Here is a 19,630-nt window from a genome sequence, read left to right on the forward strand (position 1 = left end):
TATATATATATATATATATATATATATAAAACGTCTAAATGGACCTTCAAATTTAAAGAAAAATTGCTGATGTTGAATACTTGTTTTAATTTTGCAGAGAAAGATATTAAAATAATAAATAGGAAAGCAATTCCGAAAAATGAATAAAATAGAAAATATTTTACAAAAANAAAAAAAAAAAAAAAACTCCGTATTCTAAAAAGATTGAATTCGGTACGAAATATTCGGAGAAACACTTCCCTTACTAAAAACAAAAAAAACAAAACAATAAAGTTAAAAATAGATAGGAGCAATTCTTCGCAAAAAGTGCACTTAAGGTAAAATTCTTCAATGTCTTCAAGCACTTTTACAAATCCAATAACAACGACCTCACCATTTCCCATCGCCAACTTGAAAGTGCGGCATTCATTTTCATCACAGGTCACCACTAATTCGCCAAAGTCATCCATCTCTTTTATATTTACTCTCGATTTAATGTCCCGAGTCGAATAACGAATTTCCACCAATTCCATTGATCGTAATGATGATGTATATAGACTCAAGGACTGTCGAATTTGTTCTAACACCGGCAGCTCGCCAAAACCAGCCAAAATCCCACCATCTTACTGATTAAAACAAACGGCTATCTGCACTATGCATAAAATATTCTTCGTTTATCTCACCCCGAAAGCAACTACTACATTTTGAGTTGTCCATAGATCATCAGAAAGTAATATTCGACTCTATTTAATTAACGCCAACTTCAAGGAAATGACTCGAGTTTGGGGTAATTTATTCAAGGTAAAGTCTGCCATCTTCGTAATTGGTATGAGTGAGGGAAAAGTGTTAGTATCGTCGTATCCTTTCCATTAGGCAGTTTAAAATCAGGATACGTAACGGGTATCGAATTGTAATAAAAGTTAATGCGTCCGTCTTGGATTTCCTATCGAAGGAATGATAGTGCGATATTAAACATTCCAAATTGAGTTCTTTATCATAAATTAAATGGTTATAAGGAATTAAGTTTAATAAGGAAGAATAAAAATTTTATGTTCGCAAAGAAAATTAAAAATGCTGTTGGAATTTTTAATGTGCAAGAAATATTTTACTTACATGATACATTTTTATTTCCTCCATAAAAAAATCTAATGCTTCGATATATTTTCTGTAAAATTTTTCCCTCAAATATACTTGGTTGCTAATCTCTTGTAGTGCAGTGAAATTGACGTAAGGACTCCATAAATTTAACAGCATAGTTATACGCATACTTCGGATGCATTTTTTGTAAAATATTTCCATCAAAATGAAAGATTATTTATCTTTTACAATGCTGTGTAATCGATGTGCCCATTGCAATAATTCCACAGTTTTGCACAGATCTTCTAAAGAACCCCCCATACGTTTTTCATTTAAAAGTAGTTTATTTATATTAACATATTTATTAAGGGTAAAATATATATTAGAATTAAATCTCACCATAATATTATGTAAAGGATTGTACGTAAATAAATAAAAAGAAGAATCTGAAATTTAAATTAAATACGTGACAGTTATATTTTTGCTTACTAATCATAGCAGTAGAAATTTAAGATTCATGAAATTGATGTGATATTTTAATTTAAATAGAAAGCTTAATAGCATTTCGGGAAACGAACTTGGTTTAACTACATCTTATACTAGGGGACGAAGCCCACTATTCGCCGAAGCTCATCAACCCCGATGATTGCTTGGCAATAATTGCTGTTTCTTGGCATGTAACAGTTTAAATTATTCAGCTGAAAATCTATGTACTAAAACGAACACTTGTGCCTCCACTTCCCACGTTCAAATACGAGGGTTGTAAATTAAATAGTGGCAACTTAACCTTTAAACTCACAGAAGGACGGGCATGCGCAAATTAGATATGGGAACTGTGAGGTGGGGCTGTTGTCGATGTGTAGAGTGCAAAAAAAAGTCGATTAGCTTAGAAGGGTAGTTGTTGTGTGGCGTTAAAGTGAGGAGTTTCGTTTCCATCGCTCTAAAGCATGTTGTGAAAAGGCTTAATGACGAAAAAAGACGAGATGCTTGAATCCATCGTGCTACTGTCCTATATGGTAAAGCATTTGCTCCAAAGGCTTCCACTAATCCTCGATAGCATTCTGTTGCATTTTTGCCACGGGCAACCTCGATTGTAAGCCACGACCGCTGATCACCTTTTGAAAACATGCTTTAGAGCGATGGAAACGAAACTCCTCACTTTAACGCCACACAACAACTACCCTTCTAAGCAAATCGACTGTTTTTTGCACTCTACACATCGACAACAGCGCCACCTCACAGCTCCCATACCCTATTTACGCATGCGCGCCCTTTTGTGAGTTTCAAGGTTAAATTGCCACTATTTAATTTACAACCCTCGTATTTCCCTTATTATACAGGGTTATTCACAATTCCCTCCGGGGTTTCGAAGCGCTATAGTAAAAAAACGAAGACGAATATAGCAAAAAAGAGCATATGAAATTATTCCGAAAGTATTCAAGTTTTAATTTAAGCAGTTGCCAGTAGATGGCGGTAGCATGTATCACTGAAGCCAGTTGTAGTAAAGAAAAATGGCGTTTACAGGCGAAGGGAATTATGAATAACTCTGTACTATTAAGATCTATAAGTGAACATAAATCATTTTTTCAAATAGCATTTAAAACTAAAAGTATGTTACAAATCCAATTTAATATTTTTGCTTACCAAACACACGAATGTATTTTAAAAACAATTTTTGCATTTATCACTTTGTGCATGAATCTGAAAGTTAAGGTTCTAAATCATTTAACGATTCTCTCTTTAACCGTAATTTATAATAGCATACTAATGTTATTTGCACCAAAAAATAATAATTGTAAAACGGTTAATAAGATCAAACAGCGATTTAAATAACTTTATCTTAAAATGTAACGTAGAATTGCAATATTCTAATAATAATAAAAAAAGGCAATCCTCCTAAACTCTTAATTTAGAAATCAAACAAAATCAAAAACGTAATAATAACAGTGCAGGTAATTTTAAACGTTAAATTAGGAAAACAAAAATATTCATAGGAAAACGATAACCTCATGACTTATATCAATTTTATGCTGATGACAACCAAACTCATATGAAAATTAATGTGGGAAAACTGGATCCTGCCATGTGATTTTCCAGTCAATAAAAATTTATTGCCAATACTGGAAAACTGCGACACCATCATAAGATGTTTATGTATCTTATAAACGCACACAATGTGTTTCAGTTGAGGAATTAAATAGTTTCTATGCGCAACAACGAAATCAGAAAAGATTAACTTTAGGTTTGTGATGGTTATAAAATGGTTTCTGATAGTTCAATAATCGGCATTCATAAATACAGTCATTTGAAAGAAACAGTGTATTCTGAACGATTCCTATTATTTGACAGAGAAAAAATGAATTTCTTGTTTTCGATAAAGGAATTGTAGAAAATGTTTCGATTTTACCTCAGAGAACAAGAAGAAATTCAGCAGAAGGCGAAGTATATATCTTAAAAACATGGCGGAATGTGTTAAAATTGTTCGTAATATTTAAAAATTTATTAAATCTTTGATTAATAAGTACATATGTTCATGCGTAGATGACGGCATTTCTTCTTTGCCCAAATCGTAAAAAAGGCAGGAACATATTTTTTCCCCCAGCGATTCATCCAAAGAACGAAAGTATTAATTTCAATATTTATATGTGTTTAACTCAGTTTTAGAACCAGCGTAACGTGCATTATTTAATTTCAGTTATAATCATATTATGAACTAATTGGCTACAAAAACATATACCATTTCTATAAAATGTATTTTTTGCTTCGTTGAATTCTATCACTTATATAAATAATTTTACTCTTATAAAGCAAAATAATTTTTACCCCTTTTGAGTAGAGTAATCTTTACTCTTCGAGTAAAAATTTTAAAATCTATCGAAATTTACAACCATTTTCAAATAGAATTTAATAATTTAATCTCATACAGTTGAAACTAAAAACGTAGACTTTGTCAAGAATTTCTCTTACAAGATTACATTAGAATACAAAATGTAAGTATTATAACTTAATAGAAGCATTCAATGAAAAATTATGGTAAAATATTAATTTTATTAAATAATAATATTGACATCTAAGTCAAACATGGAGCTTTAAAAAAAATTAAGTTCAAGAAGTAAGATTTTTAAAAATCTAATGTATACAATTATTAATAATCCAACTGGTCATTTATCTTCAACAAAATTGACTTTTATTCTTCGTTACTTTATATAAAGTTTAACCCGTCGCTGTCATATGTGTCAACTCTGATTTAACAAGACTTTTTACTGTTCCAGTCATATGTTTACTCTGCACAGCAAAGAACAATGCTGATTTTATAAAATTGAACATCTCTGTTCGCTTGAGTCATTAAGCTTTGGAGATAAATAAAATTTTAAATATGTAATAATTTAATAGGACAGCAAGAAGTGTAGGATGCACGCCAAAATCAAACTATAGGTAAACTATGGGCATAGGTATCATGTACTATAGGTAAACTGCATTATGGCGCAAATACAAAAAACTGAAAACTAAAGGAAACGATTACTAAAGGTCTGGTTTCTTAGGACAAGCGCCTTATCTGGGCGTCAGCGGGACGTCAACGTCCCGCTGACGCCAGCAAAATACTGTTTTGCTAGCTCAAGGCCTGGTTTCTTAGAACTAGCGCCTTATCTGGGCATCAGCGGAAAGTTGACGTAGAGCTGACGCCAAAAAAATACTTTTTTGTTAGCTCAGCGTGAGCAGTCGGTCCAACGCAGACATTATCTCTCATTGCGCATGCGTTAATAACGTAAACAAATATTTATTTTGAATTTGTATTGATTTTGTTATTGTCGACCAGTGTTTTAGAGAACAAATAATGACTTTGTCCAAGAAAAAACACATTATAGCTGAGCTAAATGAAGAGTGCTATGTTTAATGAAGAAGCTATGTTTAATGTCAAAATCAAAATCTTGGCTGATTTCAATGTGCTGTTGGATGTTGTCCGCCATTGCTTCTGTGGTTAACGTCACGTTGTTATCCAACTGCAGTTGAGTTGGACGGCAATTGTAGTTCAAGATGAGCGATCGATGACGTATACTATCAAACTTACAAATGGACCAATCAGAGGTTAGCGCTGATTTCCAGCTGACGGCGTCCTGTGCTAAGAAACCGGGCCTTAACCAGGCCATCAGAATCATGGAACTCTTATTTACTTTAAAAAAAATAAATTAAAAAAATAATAATAAATAATAGAAAATTATAGTACTATTCTAGCTAAGAAATAAATTACTTTTCAATTTAGCTGTCATTTTTTGATAATTTAAAACCAATTTTTCATCGAACGATTTAATAAATATTTCTGCTTTTAGTTTTAATTATAACAATACTAATCATTCAATAATTGCATATTTTTATGCAAAACGATTTCTTCCCACCCGCAAACTGATAATTCAATATTATATGATACAAATACATTTCAATAAAACTATTTTTCCTTTTCTATTTCAGTACGCAAACATAGGAATAGAAACTGATGAAAAAGGAGTTTGTGTCCGTCCTTATGTCCGCATGCATGCGGATGAAAACATTAAGTCGGGTAGCAGCGACCCAGATTATACGTCCAGCAGTGAACAGTCGTGTGACACAGTAATCTATGTGGGTCACCTTTCACATGGTGGTCAAGAATTCACGGACAATGAAGGCCCTCCGTCATCTTTACCAATAGTTCCTAAACTAAAACAAACTCAGAGCAAAGCACATTCTAACGAAAAGAGTTCGACCTTAGAGAGAAAAAGGCACAATTCCATTAGCAAATCAGGGCCATCTTCAGAAGAACAGCGTAAAACAGAAGACAAGTCATCCAATCTTCAAAATGAGGGCCATCATGCAAGCTCAGGAAAAACTAATAAATCTGATAAAAATCTATTAAGCTCTAAAAATTCATCTTCCCTACAGCGGCATCAACCAGCTAGTACACAGACTTTAGGAGCGGATAATAAGTCCGCTCAAAATAGCCCCGTGCATGTTCAGAAAAAAGCTAAACATCGGACATCTCAAGCAAAACAAGATCAAATGACAGATGCTGAATTGCTTGCATCAGCAGTAAAGAACCAATCCCCTTGTAAAAATTCGAAAAAACAAAGTGATGAAACTTGGATAGATGGCCCGCGTTTTACGAAACCTAAATTCGACTCTAAAACACTCCATCAATTGCAAAAGGAACAATGGGTTGATGGCCCACCAAATATGTATGGTTTTATGGACCACCATAAGCAAGACATGATACAAAGATGGATTGAGGAGCATTCTCGACAACTTCAGGGATCACCGAAAAAGAAGAAAGATGAAGTTTGGATAGATTATCCTAAGGACTCTGCCGATAAAAATAATTCCAGTAGTGAAACCACTAAGAACCAGACAGATGGCTTATACGGAAAAATATCGAAAGAAGGTAAAAACGTTTGTAAAGAAAAACATTCAGATGAAGTCCGCAAGGATGAGAAAGATGATTGCGCTGACAACGCTTCGTGTGAAATGGAAGTCGTAGATGACGAGGCAGATAGTGCCAGCAACTCGGCTGATGTCGATGAAACTGATAACGAGGAAAACGCAGAAGCAAGTGGCTACGATTCAGATTTGCATATTTTAAACATTTCACAAAATGGTATACAAAATCAATCTTTGTGTACATCAGCATCTGCAAATACCTTTGATATATCTGATGATTATACAGACACCATCGAAGTATACGAAACTGATGAATCAGTGCCTATGGTAGATTCATGTCTTCAGGTTACTGAAGAAGACATATTAGCAGAGTATTGGATGCAACAAAGACGGAAATCATCTGAAAATCCTTTACCAGAAGTTGATCAAAGTAACCGCGAGCATCCACTTCGAATATTAAGTGAAGAGGGCTTAAACCTTCCATCCTCATTCACAGATTCTCGTTCTGTTAGCGTAGATTTGGACAACATTAGCGTTCCTGATACCGGTGAAAGCTTAAGAGATCGTAATCAACTAACCTGGCGTCTCTTGTATGGCAATATGTTCCAAAAAATCAAAGAGCAACACCAGCAACGTAGAACTGCAGATGACTTATCATCTGAAACAAATAGAACTATGAACGAGAAACTAGAAAGAATAGCTAGGTTGAGAGATCTAATTCAGCCACTAACGAGGCACCGAAGTCAAACAAAAATCGAATCAATATTTAAAACATGTCCTATTGGTAAATTACCTTCCTCAGGTTCTCGATACACATTACCAGAAATTTTAACTGATAGTAGAGATTCTAGTATGGAAGATTTATCTGCTGCAGAGGTGATAAGTACCCAAAGTGAACCAGCTGATTTAGATATAGATAAATATGATTTCAAATTAAACATTAAACCAATGAATGGATTGAAATTAGAAGCTTACTTCAGAAAAATACAAAAAATGCCACCCTTCTTAGAACAATATTCCTCCTTGAAACCTACTCAAATCGTGCCTCCTTTGAGTTATGAACAAGAGAAACTGTATTTGTTAAACAAAATGGAAACGCAGAGATCTGAAAGTATGATATTAGGACATTCTAACTATAAAGAAATGGATTTTTCTAGTTTTAAAACTGCGCCAGAAATCTCAACTATGGAAAGCAAGTGCATTGATATAAAATCTTCCACTAGTTCACTGAAAGATTCAAACTCAACCACGCACATTAATAAACATTTATCGACCACTAGTTTGCCTAAAGAATCATCTAGGCACAGCTCTTCCGAAAATATCATTCAAAATAAAAATCAAAAAATTTCAGAATCATCCACTGAGCTTGATAAAAAACACACTGATAGAAAAGATTCGAAAAAATCCATGGATTCTATCGATACTTCAAGGCGCAACGAAATAAAATCTTCCAAAACTTCAATTAATAAAAATGTAGATATTTCCCAATTAACTGTGGGCCAATCTCCCAGCAGTAACTCAAAAACCAGACACAGGGGAAAGGTAAAAAATTGCGAAGGTAATAATATATATTCGGAACCAGCATCTACTCAATCATCCTCTATTTCCTTATGGAGTAAAGATACTTCAATGTCCTCGAACTCGTCCAAAATGGCGCACAGATCTGGTGTCAATCCTAATTCTTCCTTAAGGACTTCAAATAAATGCCACGTTGGAAATGGTAACATTCCCAATGGTGGCAGCAAAACTTCAAAGACAATAAGCAATTCCAAATTACCTCCCAGGTCAAGTCCAACTGATAGTAGTACATCTGGTGTTACCACTACGTGTTGTTCAACTATGAAAGGTAAAGACAAAACAGTGTCATCTAAAAACAAGTCTCACGTTAAACAAAAGCAGAATGCAACGGACAGTAGAAAATCTCAAAAAAATAAAAGCCTCTGCAGAAGTACCAGTTCTCCAAGCACATGTGTAGATAGCGGAGATACTGCTATCACTGACTTTACAGATAGTGACCATTACCATAATTCTCGACATGCGAGTGTGTCAGGTGCCCTAGCGTCTCCCTATCATAAAGTACCACAAGTTCATGTTAGTCATCATCATCATCACCACCACCATCATCAAAGGACGAGTAGTGGTCATGGTAGTGAAAGTAGTGTGAATAGCAGTGAGCCACGGGAGGCAAAAGAATTGCTTCTGAAAGGAACTAAAACGCAACAGTTTTCAGGGACCAGCAGTGGTTATGAAAGCATGCTCAGAGACAGTGAAGGTACTCCTCTTTCATCTAGCCAAGAATCAGGAAATGAGGATTCTTTCGACAAAGGCGAAAGAGGGCGAAGGGGAAGAAGAAAATCTACAGGTAATTATGAGTTTTAATTCGAATCATTAAGGGTCGTTTTTGAAACTGGGGTGCTTAAACAGACGAATTATTTGTGCCAATAAGAGTGAGGAATAATAATATTGCTAAAAAGAACTTACTATCATTATTTTGAACATAACTAATTTTTAACATAACTTGGACTTGGAAAACTTCATTTTAAATGGTACATAAAATGTTTTTTTTTTTTTTTTTTTTTTTTTTTTTTTTTAAAAAANTTTTTTTTTTTTTTTTTAATTGCCTTTGTCTACATTAGCCGCTGACATGGGATTAAATATGAACAAGTCATAATATTAATTATTTATTTAATTTAATACTACCTGTAAAAATGGAAAAAATTTTAATACAGAAATACAGTTGTGAGTAAATAATTTTAACTAATTTTATTTTAGTTACATTAGAACGCAATAAATATTAATTTTTACTTAATAATTGAACTATATTCAAATTTTGTGAGAAAAAAAACTTTTTAAAAAATGTTTTAAAGACTAGTTACTTCAATAGAAAAATATTTTTTTTAATTTACTCAATAAGAAAAAAGCATTATTTTATTAATTAAAACTAATGATTTTTATTTTATTAAGTCGCTTGATGAATCTATATTAAATAGCGACTGAGTGGCAGAAGCATTAATAGAATTACGGAAGTACACATTTTACAACTGCTATAGAAAATTGTAAAATTCTATAAGTAGCCAACACTATCAGCTAAAAAGAAAAAAAAGAACTAAAAATGAGTTAAAGCATTAGTTTTTTTCCTAAATTTTATTTTATTCAAAAACAAATCGAATATAATAAATAAAATATAGAAAAAAATTTTGATAGACTAAATGCTTAACAAAATAAACAATTTTTAAGTACTTTACAATAATTAATCGTTGCATTGTCAATTTAATTAAATGCTTTACAAAATTAATCTAATTTTATAAATTGATTAAATATATTACAAAATTAATTAAATATTTTCGAAAGCTAATCTAAAATTAGTAAATAAATACCATAATGAATAAATTGTTGGTAATTAACCCGTGCTATCACAGAAAAGTTAGTAAATGGCAAGTCCACACAAGTCCCGGAATGCCATTTTTCATTTAAGAAAACAGTAGTAACTTTAAAATGTTTTTTTTTTTGTTTTTTTTTTTAATTTTAATACTAGAAAACTCATTTTTGGTGCTCCAGCTATGCATTACGAGCATAACTAATATACCAAGTTTCAAATGAAAATATTCAAATATGAAGATAATTAAAATATACTTTTAATTACATTTAATTTTTAAAAAAAGTTGCTTGCACTACAAATCTTTAAAAATAATTTTAATTATTTTCTAATAAAACTGTTTACTTATAAGTTTTGGAACAAATGCTACTCGAAATGGTTCCAAATATATATGTTTGCATAGTTAAAAAAAATTATAAAATATTTAACTTTCATAAACTTTTCCTTTTGGTAATAGTTAGTTGTAGCTGTTAATATGGTTCTTCAAAGCTCTTTCGCTATTGAAAATACAAAAGCCATGGTTTAAGTGCCTTAGAATTGAAGCAAAGCTCTAATTTTAAACAATATATGCCATGCCGTGAAGAAATAATTGAGCTTTAGAGCAGACAAATAGTTTAAATATTTCAAAAGTTATTAAACTTTTCTAAAAATCACCAATTTGGTGACATTTTTCCCCTAGATTAAAAGTGTCAAAATCGATACCTTATTCTCATTTTTTGCAATTTTTTATGAGCGAACATTATGCAGCATAGTAAGTTTTAAGTATTAAAATATCAGACAACAAACGTTTTTCATTTTTCCAAAACTGCGCCATTTTCAGAGTAGAGGACGCCGGTTAAAGATGGGACAAACTTGACCTAAATGTCATGAGTAACTTTTGCAAACTGACGGAGTTGTGAATATAGCATATCTATTATAAGCAAAAAAGCATCATTTCATGGGACGACAGAGCCTACGAAATACAGCTTTAAAAAATGTGCGGTTGCTTAGTTTATACTCAGACATAATTCCTACGTTCCGCAAATTGTAAAATATAGATATCCTGCTTCAAAATATTCTTCTTACCTTAAATATTTCGTAAATTCAATGGTAGCGATCAAAAAAATTTCTATGTAGAAAAAATTATAATTGCTTTCATTTACTTTCCTTTTTTTTCTTAATCCTACTTGAATTGAAGTGTTTAAGACAATATAATAACAAGCCCAATTCTCAAATTGCACGAGTGTTATTTGTTGACTAACACCACAAGTTTAACACAGGCAAATAAGATATTTCGGTATATTGTGTTCTTATTTATTCTGAAGACTGATAAAAGTGTCTATCTGGAAACAATATTAAAGTAAATATGTTTTGATATCGACATAAAAATGTAACCTTTGGAAAAAATGTGGCTTATCACTATAATGCCCCAATGCCTTCAATTAATTGAACATTTTTTGGATTTTTGTAGTTCATTTACGTTGCACTAAAGCTGCACAATGGGCTATTGGCGACAGTCTAGGAAACATCCCTGAGGATGATCCGAAGATATGCCATCACAATTTTGATCCTCTGCAGAGGGGATAGCACCCCCGCTCAACACCTCCTAGATAAGAGCAGGCCTCAGCACGGGTTACCATAAATATCCTTTAGTAGTCCAAACGTNTATATATATATATAAATTGCCTTTGTCTACATTAGCCGTTGACATGGCATTAAATATGGACAAGTCATAATATTAATTATTTATTTAATTTAATACGACCTATAAAAATGGAACTAATTTTAATACAAAAATAGAGTTTTGAGTAAATAATTTTATTTTAGTTACATTAGAACGCAATAAATAATAATTTATACTTAATAATTGAACTACTATATTCCAATTTTGTAAATAAAAAAAAAAATGTTTTAAGGACTAGTTACTTCAGTAAAAAAAAATTTTTTAATTTACTCAATACGAAAATAACATTATTTTATTAATTAAAACTAATGATTTTTATTTTATTAAGTCGCTTGATGAATCAATATTAAATAGCGATTGAGTGGCAAAAGCATTAATAGAATTACGGAAATACACATTTTACAACTACTATTGAAAATAGTAAAATTCTATAAGTAGTCAAGAGTTTTACCATTATTTTTTTTTTTTTCTGATCAACACTATCAGCTTAAAAAAAAATTTTTTTTAAAATATCAAAATGTGCTAAAGCAATAGTTTTTACCTAAATTTCCACTATTCAAAAACTAATCGAATATAATAAATAAAATAGAAAAAAAAATTTAGATAGACTAAATGCTTAACAAAATAAACCATTTTTAAGTACTTTACAATAATTAATCGTTGCATTGTCGATTTACAAAATTAATCTAATTTTATAAATTAATTAAATATTTTACTAAATTAATCAAATACTTTAGAAAGTTAATCTAAAATTAGTAAATAAATGCCATAATGAATAAATTGTTGATAATTAACCCGTGCTATCACAGAAAAATCAGTAAATGGCAAGTTCACACAAGCCCCGGAATGTCATTTGTTCATTTAAGAAAACAGTAGACCTTTAAAATGTTTATTTATTTTTTAAATTTAATACCATAAAACTTCTTTTCGGTGCTCCAGCTATGCATTATAAACATATCTAATATACCAAGTTTCAAATGAAAATATTCAAAAATGAACATAATTAAAATATACTTTCAATTAAATTTAATTTTAAAAAAAAAGTTGATTGCACTACAAATCTTTAAAAATAATTTTAATTATTTTTTAATAAAACTGTTTACTTATAAGTTTTGGAACAAATGCTACTCGAAATGGTTCCTAATATATATGTTTGCACAGATAAAAAAAATTATAAAATGTTTAACCTTCATAAACTTTTCCGTTTGGTAATAGTTAGTTGTAGCTGTTAATATGGTTCTTCAAAGCTCTTTCGCTATTGAAAATACAAAAGTCATGGTTTAAGTGCCTTAGAATTGAAGCAAACCTTTAATTTTAAACAATATATGCCATCTTGCTGTGAGGAAATAATTGAGCTTTAGAGCAGACTAATATTTTAAATATTTCAAAAGTTATTAAACTTTTTTAAAAATCACCTATTTGGTGACATTTTCCCCCTAGATTAAAAGTGTCAAAATCGATGCCTTATTCTCATTTTTTGCAATTTTTTTAGGAGCGAACATAATGCAGCATAGTAAGTTTTAAATATTAAAATATCAGACAACAAACGCTTTTCATTTTTCCAAAACTGCGCCATTTTCAGAGTAGCGGACGCTGATTAAAGATGGGACAAACTTGACCTAACTGTCATGAGTAACTTTTGCAAACTGACAGATTTGTGAAAATAGCATATTATAAGCAAAAAAGCATCATTTCATGGGACAACAGAGCCTACGAAATACAGCTTTAAAAAATGTGCGGTTGCTTAGTTTATACTCAGGCATAATTCCAACGTTCGGCAAATTGTAAAATATAGATATCCTGCTTCAAAATATTCTTCTCACCTTAAATATTTCGTAATTTTAATCGTAACGTAATTTTCTATGTAGAGAAATTATAACTGCTCTTATTTTCTTTTTTTTTTAATTCCACTTAAATTGAAGTGTTTAAAACAATGTAATAACGAGCCAAATTTTCAAATTGCACGAGAGTGTTATTTTTTTGACAAACACCATAAATTCAACACAAGCAAATAAGATGTTGTTGTTCATTTACGTCGCACTAGAGCGGCACAATGGGCTGTTGGCGACGGTCTGGGAAACACCCCTGAGTATAATCCGAAGACATGCCATCACAATTTTGATCCTCTGCAGAGGGGATGGCACCCTCGCCATGGTAGCCCGACGACCTGCACGCGAAGTCGAGCACTTTACGTTAGAACAGTTTAACGGTGACCAATACCGAACGCACACCCTCAGTCCCTACGCAGACTAATCTAAAGGCCTGGTTTCGATGACGATAGTGTACGTCATGGAACGATCATCTTGAACTCGATGACGTATACTATCAAACTCACAAATGGACCAATCAGAGGTTAGCGCTGATTTCCAGCTGACGGCGTCCTGTCCTAAGAAACCAGGCCTTATGTGGTCATACCACACGCCCACCGACCACAGCCAGTGATGCTTGACTTCGATGATCTGCTTAGTTTTTTCTGTTTTAAAACGAGAAATGGAACTTTAGATGAGCTCTGCGTATTTGATAGACACGTGAAAAACTAATTTTGATCAAATTTATGTCATTTAATTTCAGGGTCCAGCAAAAGAAGTTCATCTGCCCCTGCTCGAAGTCCTGCCTCACCTTTGGGTCGTTCTAATTCCTCAGCCATCAATCAACAGCCAGTGTCCAACAGTAGATCCCACAGAAGGGGAGATCGAAATGCGCATAGATCTGACGAAGAAGTAGGATGTACGAGTCTGCTCTGCTGCCGATTGCTGGACTTTTACTGAAGAACTTCTTTTTAAGCAAAATAAATTCACCATTAGTGCCAATTTTTACCATTCTCCGCTCCAGAAAACATAGTTATCTACTTTTGAAATCGGACATTATCAGATTTAAAGAGAAGTAAATAAATGTGTTGAAAACTATATATGGAACATTTATGATAAATAAGCAATGTAAGAATGACTGTTTATAAGTAAAATGAAGAAATCAATTTTGTATTATGGAACTTGATGAGTGAGAAGCTGATTTGTTTATTGATTTGTAATAACAATAAATTTAAAATATTTAATATTAAGACTGTGGTAGTATTAATTTAAAAACAGACAAAACAGAGGGTCGAAAAGTGAAATGTTTAAAAAAAAAACTTTTACTTTTAAAGTAACGGTAATGAAAATCAATTCAAAATAAAATATGAAAGTTAGTCAACGTCGTGAAAGTTGTATTTTTTGATAAAAATTCTCTCATCCTAATCCCTTTATGTCGTTATATTTTTGAAGAAAAAAATGGCCATAAAATTGCTTTTTTTTTATTCAAAAAAATTATATAAAACTAAGTGTATGTATAATCTATGTATTCATTTTAATTTTAGATTATTTTTAAGCTTGAAATAATAATAAGTGCTAACATCTAATTTAAAATAAACTACACATTACAATTAGTCTGGTACTGCCATCTGGTGTATAGATTGTGAAATTAACATGATTCCAAGCATCAAAAATAGATAGTTTCAATATTTTTGACGTGTTACTTTTAAACATTCTAGAGTGGAAATAACACGGGTGAGAAGCATAGGAGGGAGGAAACTTCACCCCGTTGATGGGAGTGAGTAGGAAGGGTTTATAATGAGGTACAAAATACAGTGGGTGATCGGTTAACGAACTGATCGGTTAACGAACACTTTCACAAAAGATTTTTGTGTTCGGATAACGAACAATTTCAAGAAAGATTTTTTGTGTTCGGACAACGAAAACATATTCGGTTAATGAACAAAACGAATTCTAACGAACACTTCTCGGCCTGAAAAAAATTTATATTAAACATTTGTGATCATTTTGCATACGAAATAAGATCACTGAAAGGAGAAATGTTTAAAGAAGATGAACTAACGACAGAAGAACTCCAAGAAATTTTGAATGAAGAACACCAAGAAACACAGCGAAATGTGTCTCCTACTCTTGATGTACTAATGATGAAAGAGGACCAATGCCGACATCTGCCATTAAAGATATTTTGAAAAAGTGGGAGGATGTCAGAGCAATGGTCTTAGAATGGCACCCAAACCAAGCTGATGTCAGTAGGTTTGGGGATCTTTACAACGACAATGCTATTAGTTACTTCCGGAAAATCCTGAAAAAGAGAGAAAAGCAATCGACATTGGACCGCCCCATAAGCATAAAATGAAAAGGATTGATTAATATGCAAGACTATATGTATGTATAATTTTTTAAAAAACTTATTAAGAAATTATACATTTTTTAAAATTTAATTTTTAGGGTCTCCAGAACGAATTAATCGATTTCACATAGAAGTCTATGGTAAATCGATGATCAGTTAACGAACAATTCGGATAGCGAACATAGTCTTGGAACGGATTATGTTCGTTAACCGATCACCCATATGTTTGTACAAATGAGATTCTTGAGATGAGCCTTGAGAAAATTTTTGGTTGAATTTAAAAAAAAAAAATGCTACAAAATTTTTAGAAAGATTGTTCCATAAGGAAGTTCAGTTATATTGATTCCATATTTCATGGAATCAATATAACTGAATTTTCAACAGCATCCAGTTTAAAACTGTATAAAACAGTTTACAGCAAGCAAAACAAGAAAGGTTGTGATTTATGGATGATAAATAAACATTTATTTCAAACAATTTGAGAATGTCCTTGCCTGCTACTAATGACTACTTCACTTCCTAACTATTGTTAATTGCGTTCCTAAGTTAAATGTTTAGTTTTTGAACAGATAAGGCATAAGGAAATATTATAACATACATTTTTAAAGCTTATTTTAACACCTTTTTTAATAACTTATGTCTGTTTAAAAATGATGTTACAATTATGGACTGGAACCTTGCATTTATTTTTATAGATTATTACTATTTCAATGGATTTTGATTTCTATTATTTTTAACATAAATGCTAGTTATTCAAGAATTGTGCAAAATAAAATTAAAAAAAATTTCTTTGTTAAAGAAAAAGTTATTATCAAAAAATTTTAACAATAAACAAATTTTATTTTCTAAAAATATTTTGAATAAGTTATCGCAACTTTTAAAAAAAACAAAATCTCCAGTGAAAATTCCAAACCAAAAAAAAAAAGCTGTGTTCTAGGGAAATTTTAAGCTCTTCGAAAAATCAGATTTGTCTGCAACTTTAACACAGTCAGACAGAGATTATTATTGTAAAAATTAAACATCATCCTAAATGGATTTAACAAAATTTGCTAACTAATAATAAGATTATACACAGAAATTTATGTTGTATTCGTATTTTACACACTCATACTTTAGCTTCGCGAAAAAAAGAAAAAAACAGATGCTTATACAAAGCCCAATCAAGAATTTGGAGAGAAAAATTTAACTTACAGATCATTATATTAAAATAAAATCTTTTAATTTCAAAGGAAGAAATTAATGAAGTATTAATTTATAGTGTACTGATTTGCACTAATCATGACAAATAAACAATAACCAGAAAAATGGGTATTAAATTACTGTTTTTCACATCGCTATCAAATTTTTAAAAAAATTAAAGCTGTTCCATATTTTATTTAAAAATAAATAAATAAATAACGATTAAAAACATCTTTCTATTCAATTTTTTTCTGTTCTTGTTTTTTTCTGCTTGTAATTTTTGAACTGGAATTGTAGATAACTGTACAAGATGTTTCTTTTTTGAAAACATCTATTTTTAACACAATTTATCATTATTATTTATTAAATTAATATTAAATATCTGTTAATTAAATCTCTTTTTTTTGTGTAGGATCATCTTAGTTCTCTTTAATAATCTGTTTTTTCCTTGTTGCAATATTTAACTTAAGAAAAAATATTAAATTCTTTTGACTTAATTAATCACAGACTTTCAAAAAAACTATTATTGCTTCAACATTTTTTTAAAATTATTATAGCTTAAATTTTTTTTTTTAACTTATTTATTATTATCGAAAAATTATGGATCATTATCTTTATGGATCACCCGTGTTGATCTTACAACTTCATACGCAGTCACAGCCTTTCTCGAATGTCTTCTGCGCAGAATTTTACTATAAGTCTCATTCTTCTCTTATGTAACTATGAAACAACTGTTTTTAAACCAGTTCTTTCAATTCATTTTTTTTAAACTTTTCCTACAGCTTTATTACCTCTTTCAATGATTGTTTCCTTTAGTGTATTTCATTCCTCTTTAATAAAAGCATCCTTTCTTCATTTTAATTTATTTCTCTAAATAAAAACATCGTTTCTTTATTTTAATTAATTTAGCTATAGAATTTCAGCTAGATTGCTTTTAAGCGGTGAGCAGACATATTTTTCCAGACCAGAAAATGATCAAAATCCAGGTTAGCACCACAAGAGGTATTTAGTTTCCTTTATATCTGTCCTGTGTCCAGAATCAATTGGAAGCAAATGAATTTGATTGCAAATGTCTCTATCAGAAGATTTTCATGTAATTTTATGAATTCTTTTATGTTGTAACATAGCACTTGGAATGACCATATCAGCTGCCATCACTGTTAGCCATTTTCTGGTATTATTTGATAAATCATTGATATTATTTTACTATTTTTGCCAATGATTTGTCAAAAAAATTCCTCTTCTTTAGCAGGTTTTGCATTTGCGTCCCCTACAAAATTTTAACATCATTTTTTAGACATGATGCATATAGTGCATGCAATTTCTCATAATAAAAAGTTCTTTTTCCACATAATCTTTATCTTTAGTTGGAAAGTGGATGTTAATAAAACTATAATTAAAAAAGGATAATCTTTATCTTGGTGACTTGAAATTAATTAATAATGGTCTTATTTACTTGCTTAAAATGTTAGCAGACATATTTTTCCAGACCAGACCAAATATATGCCTGCTTTTTAGACTACTGTAAATTATAAACTGCGGTTTTTCTTTTCAATTATTTGTTTTCCTATCCATCTCACTTTTTGCAAAGCTAAACTATCAATTCAGTAATTATCTATTGACTTAATTAGAATCTGCAGTCCTTTATTTCTATATGAAGACATAATATTCCATAATCTAACTCTTAAGACCCTTAAACCTTTTTAAAATCTTCTGCTAGAAGTCACTCAGCGGCTTAATTACTACTTGAGGTTTTGCAAGAATTGTTTCCTTTACAAGGCAGGTTTGTTATTCCTATGTCCAACCACCAAACAGGAAGGCCAGTCTCCTAACATATTAAATCTTGAATACAGACATATAAAAAAATATGATTTGTTTTGTTTTTTTACCTTTCTTTGGTAATGGTAAAGTTTTTTTAAAACATTAGACTAGAGAAACATTATCCTTACTCTCATCAAAATAATAACAACAAAGTCCCAGATATAGTAATACCAGGGAATATCAATTATGTTAAGCTTTTTTTTTTAATAGTCCTTTTTTTTTTAAAAAAAATTACATATATTCTGAACATAAATTATGTTACATATTTTCTTTTATAATCATTTAAATAGTTTAGTCTTTGTTAAAACAAAATTCAATCAACACTTATAAACTAATAAAAGTGAAAAGAAAAAAAATAATTTAAACACACATTCGAAAACTTATGATAAAACGAATTACTTAAAAAAAAATTTAAAAAGAAAAATTTTCAAAATTTCAAATTTCTTTAAATAAATTTCAAATATTCGGACTAAGTTTTTATTTTGCCCAATATATACAATAAACACGCTAAATTATTTTTATTTTATGACAATATATAAATGACGCAAAATTTTAAAATAATTTAAAATGAATAATTAGAATTTAGCAAATAAAATTCACTTCAGACTTCCTAGAGTTAAATTCTTTATCAGCAAGCATTGGAAAGTGTTATTTTCACAACAAAATTGGTAAAATAATCAATCGTTCAATAAATTGATCTTAGTCTACTTCATTGCTTTAATGACGTAATATATGTAGAGTCAAAACTTAAAATAATTGTTCATACAAAAACCAAAAAGTTTACTCTGTATTTCATATTTCCATCTGAAAAGTTTCTTCTGACCCCCTTGAAAGACCTGTTAATTAAAAACATCTTAAAGCCCCTTTATTCAGCACCCACTACAAACCTTTTTATCTAAGTGAATCAATTTGAACGTTAAAACAATATCATAAGATTTATCAAAATCACGCAAAGAAAATCACACAAAGCA

The 19,630-nt window shown here is 30.7% G+C and overlaps 1 protein-coding gene across 1 annotated transcript in view; it reads left to right on the forward strand.

Moving 5' to 3' along the window:
- LOC107440233 (kinesin-like protein KIF26B) overlaps positions 1–14,559 on the forward strand; it is a 31,070-nt gene extending 16,511 nt beyond the window's left edge. The window contains exons 5-6 of the mRNA XM_043045619.2: positions 5,524–8,824; positions 14,073–14,559. Coding sequence (XP_042901553.2) covers positions 5,524–8,824; positions 14,073–14,269 — 3,498 coding nt within the window. The 3' untranslated portion in view covers positions 14,270–14,559. The remainder of the gene's footprint in view (positions 1–5,523; positions 8,825–14,072) is intronic.
- Positions 14,560–19,630: the final 5,071 nt, after the last annotated feature.

The sequence above is a fragment of the Parasteatoda tepidariorum genome, chromosome 3 (assembly GCF_043381705.1).
Source record: "Parasteatoda tepidariorum isolate YZ-2023 chromosome 3, CAS_Ptep_4.0, whole genome shotgun sequence".
Taxonomy (NCBI): domain Eukaryota; kingdom Metazoa; phylum Arthropoda; class Arachnida; order Araneae; family Theridiidae; genus Parasteatoda; species Parasteatoda tepidariorum.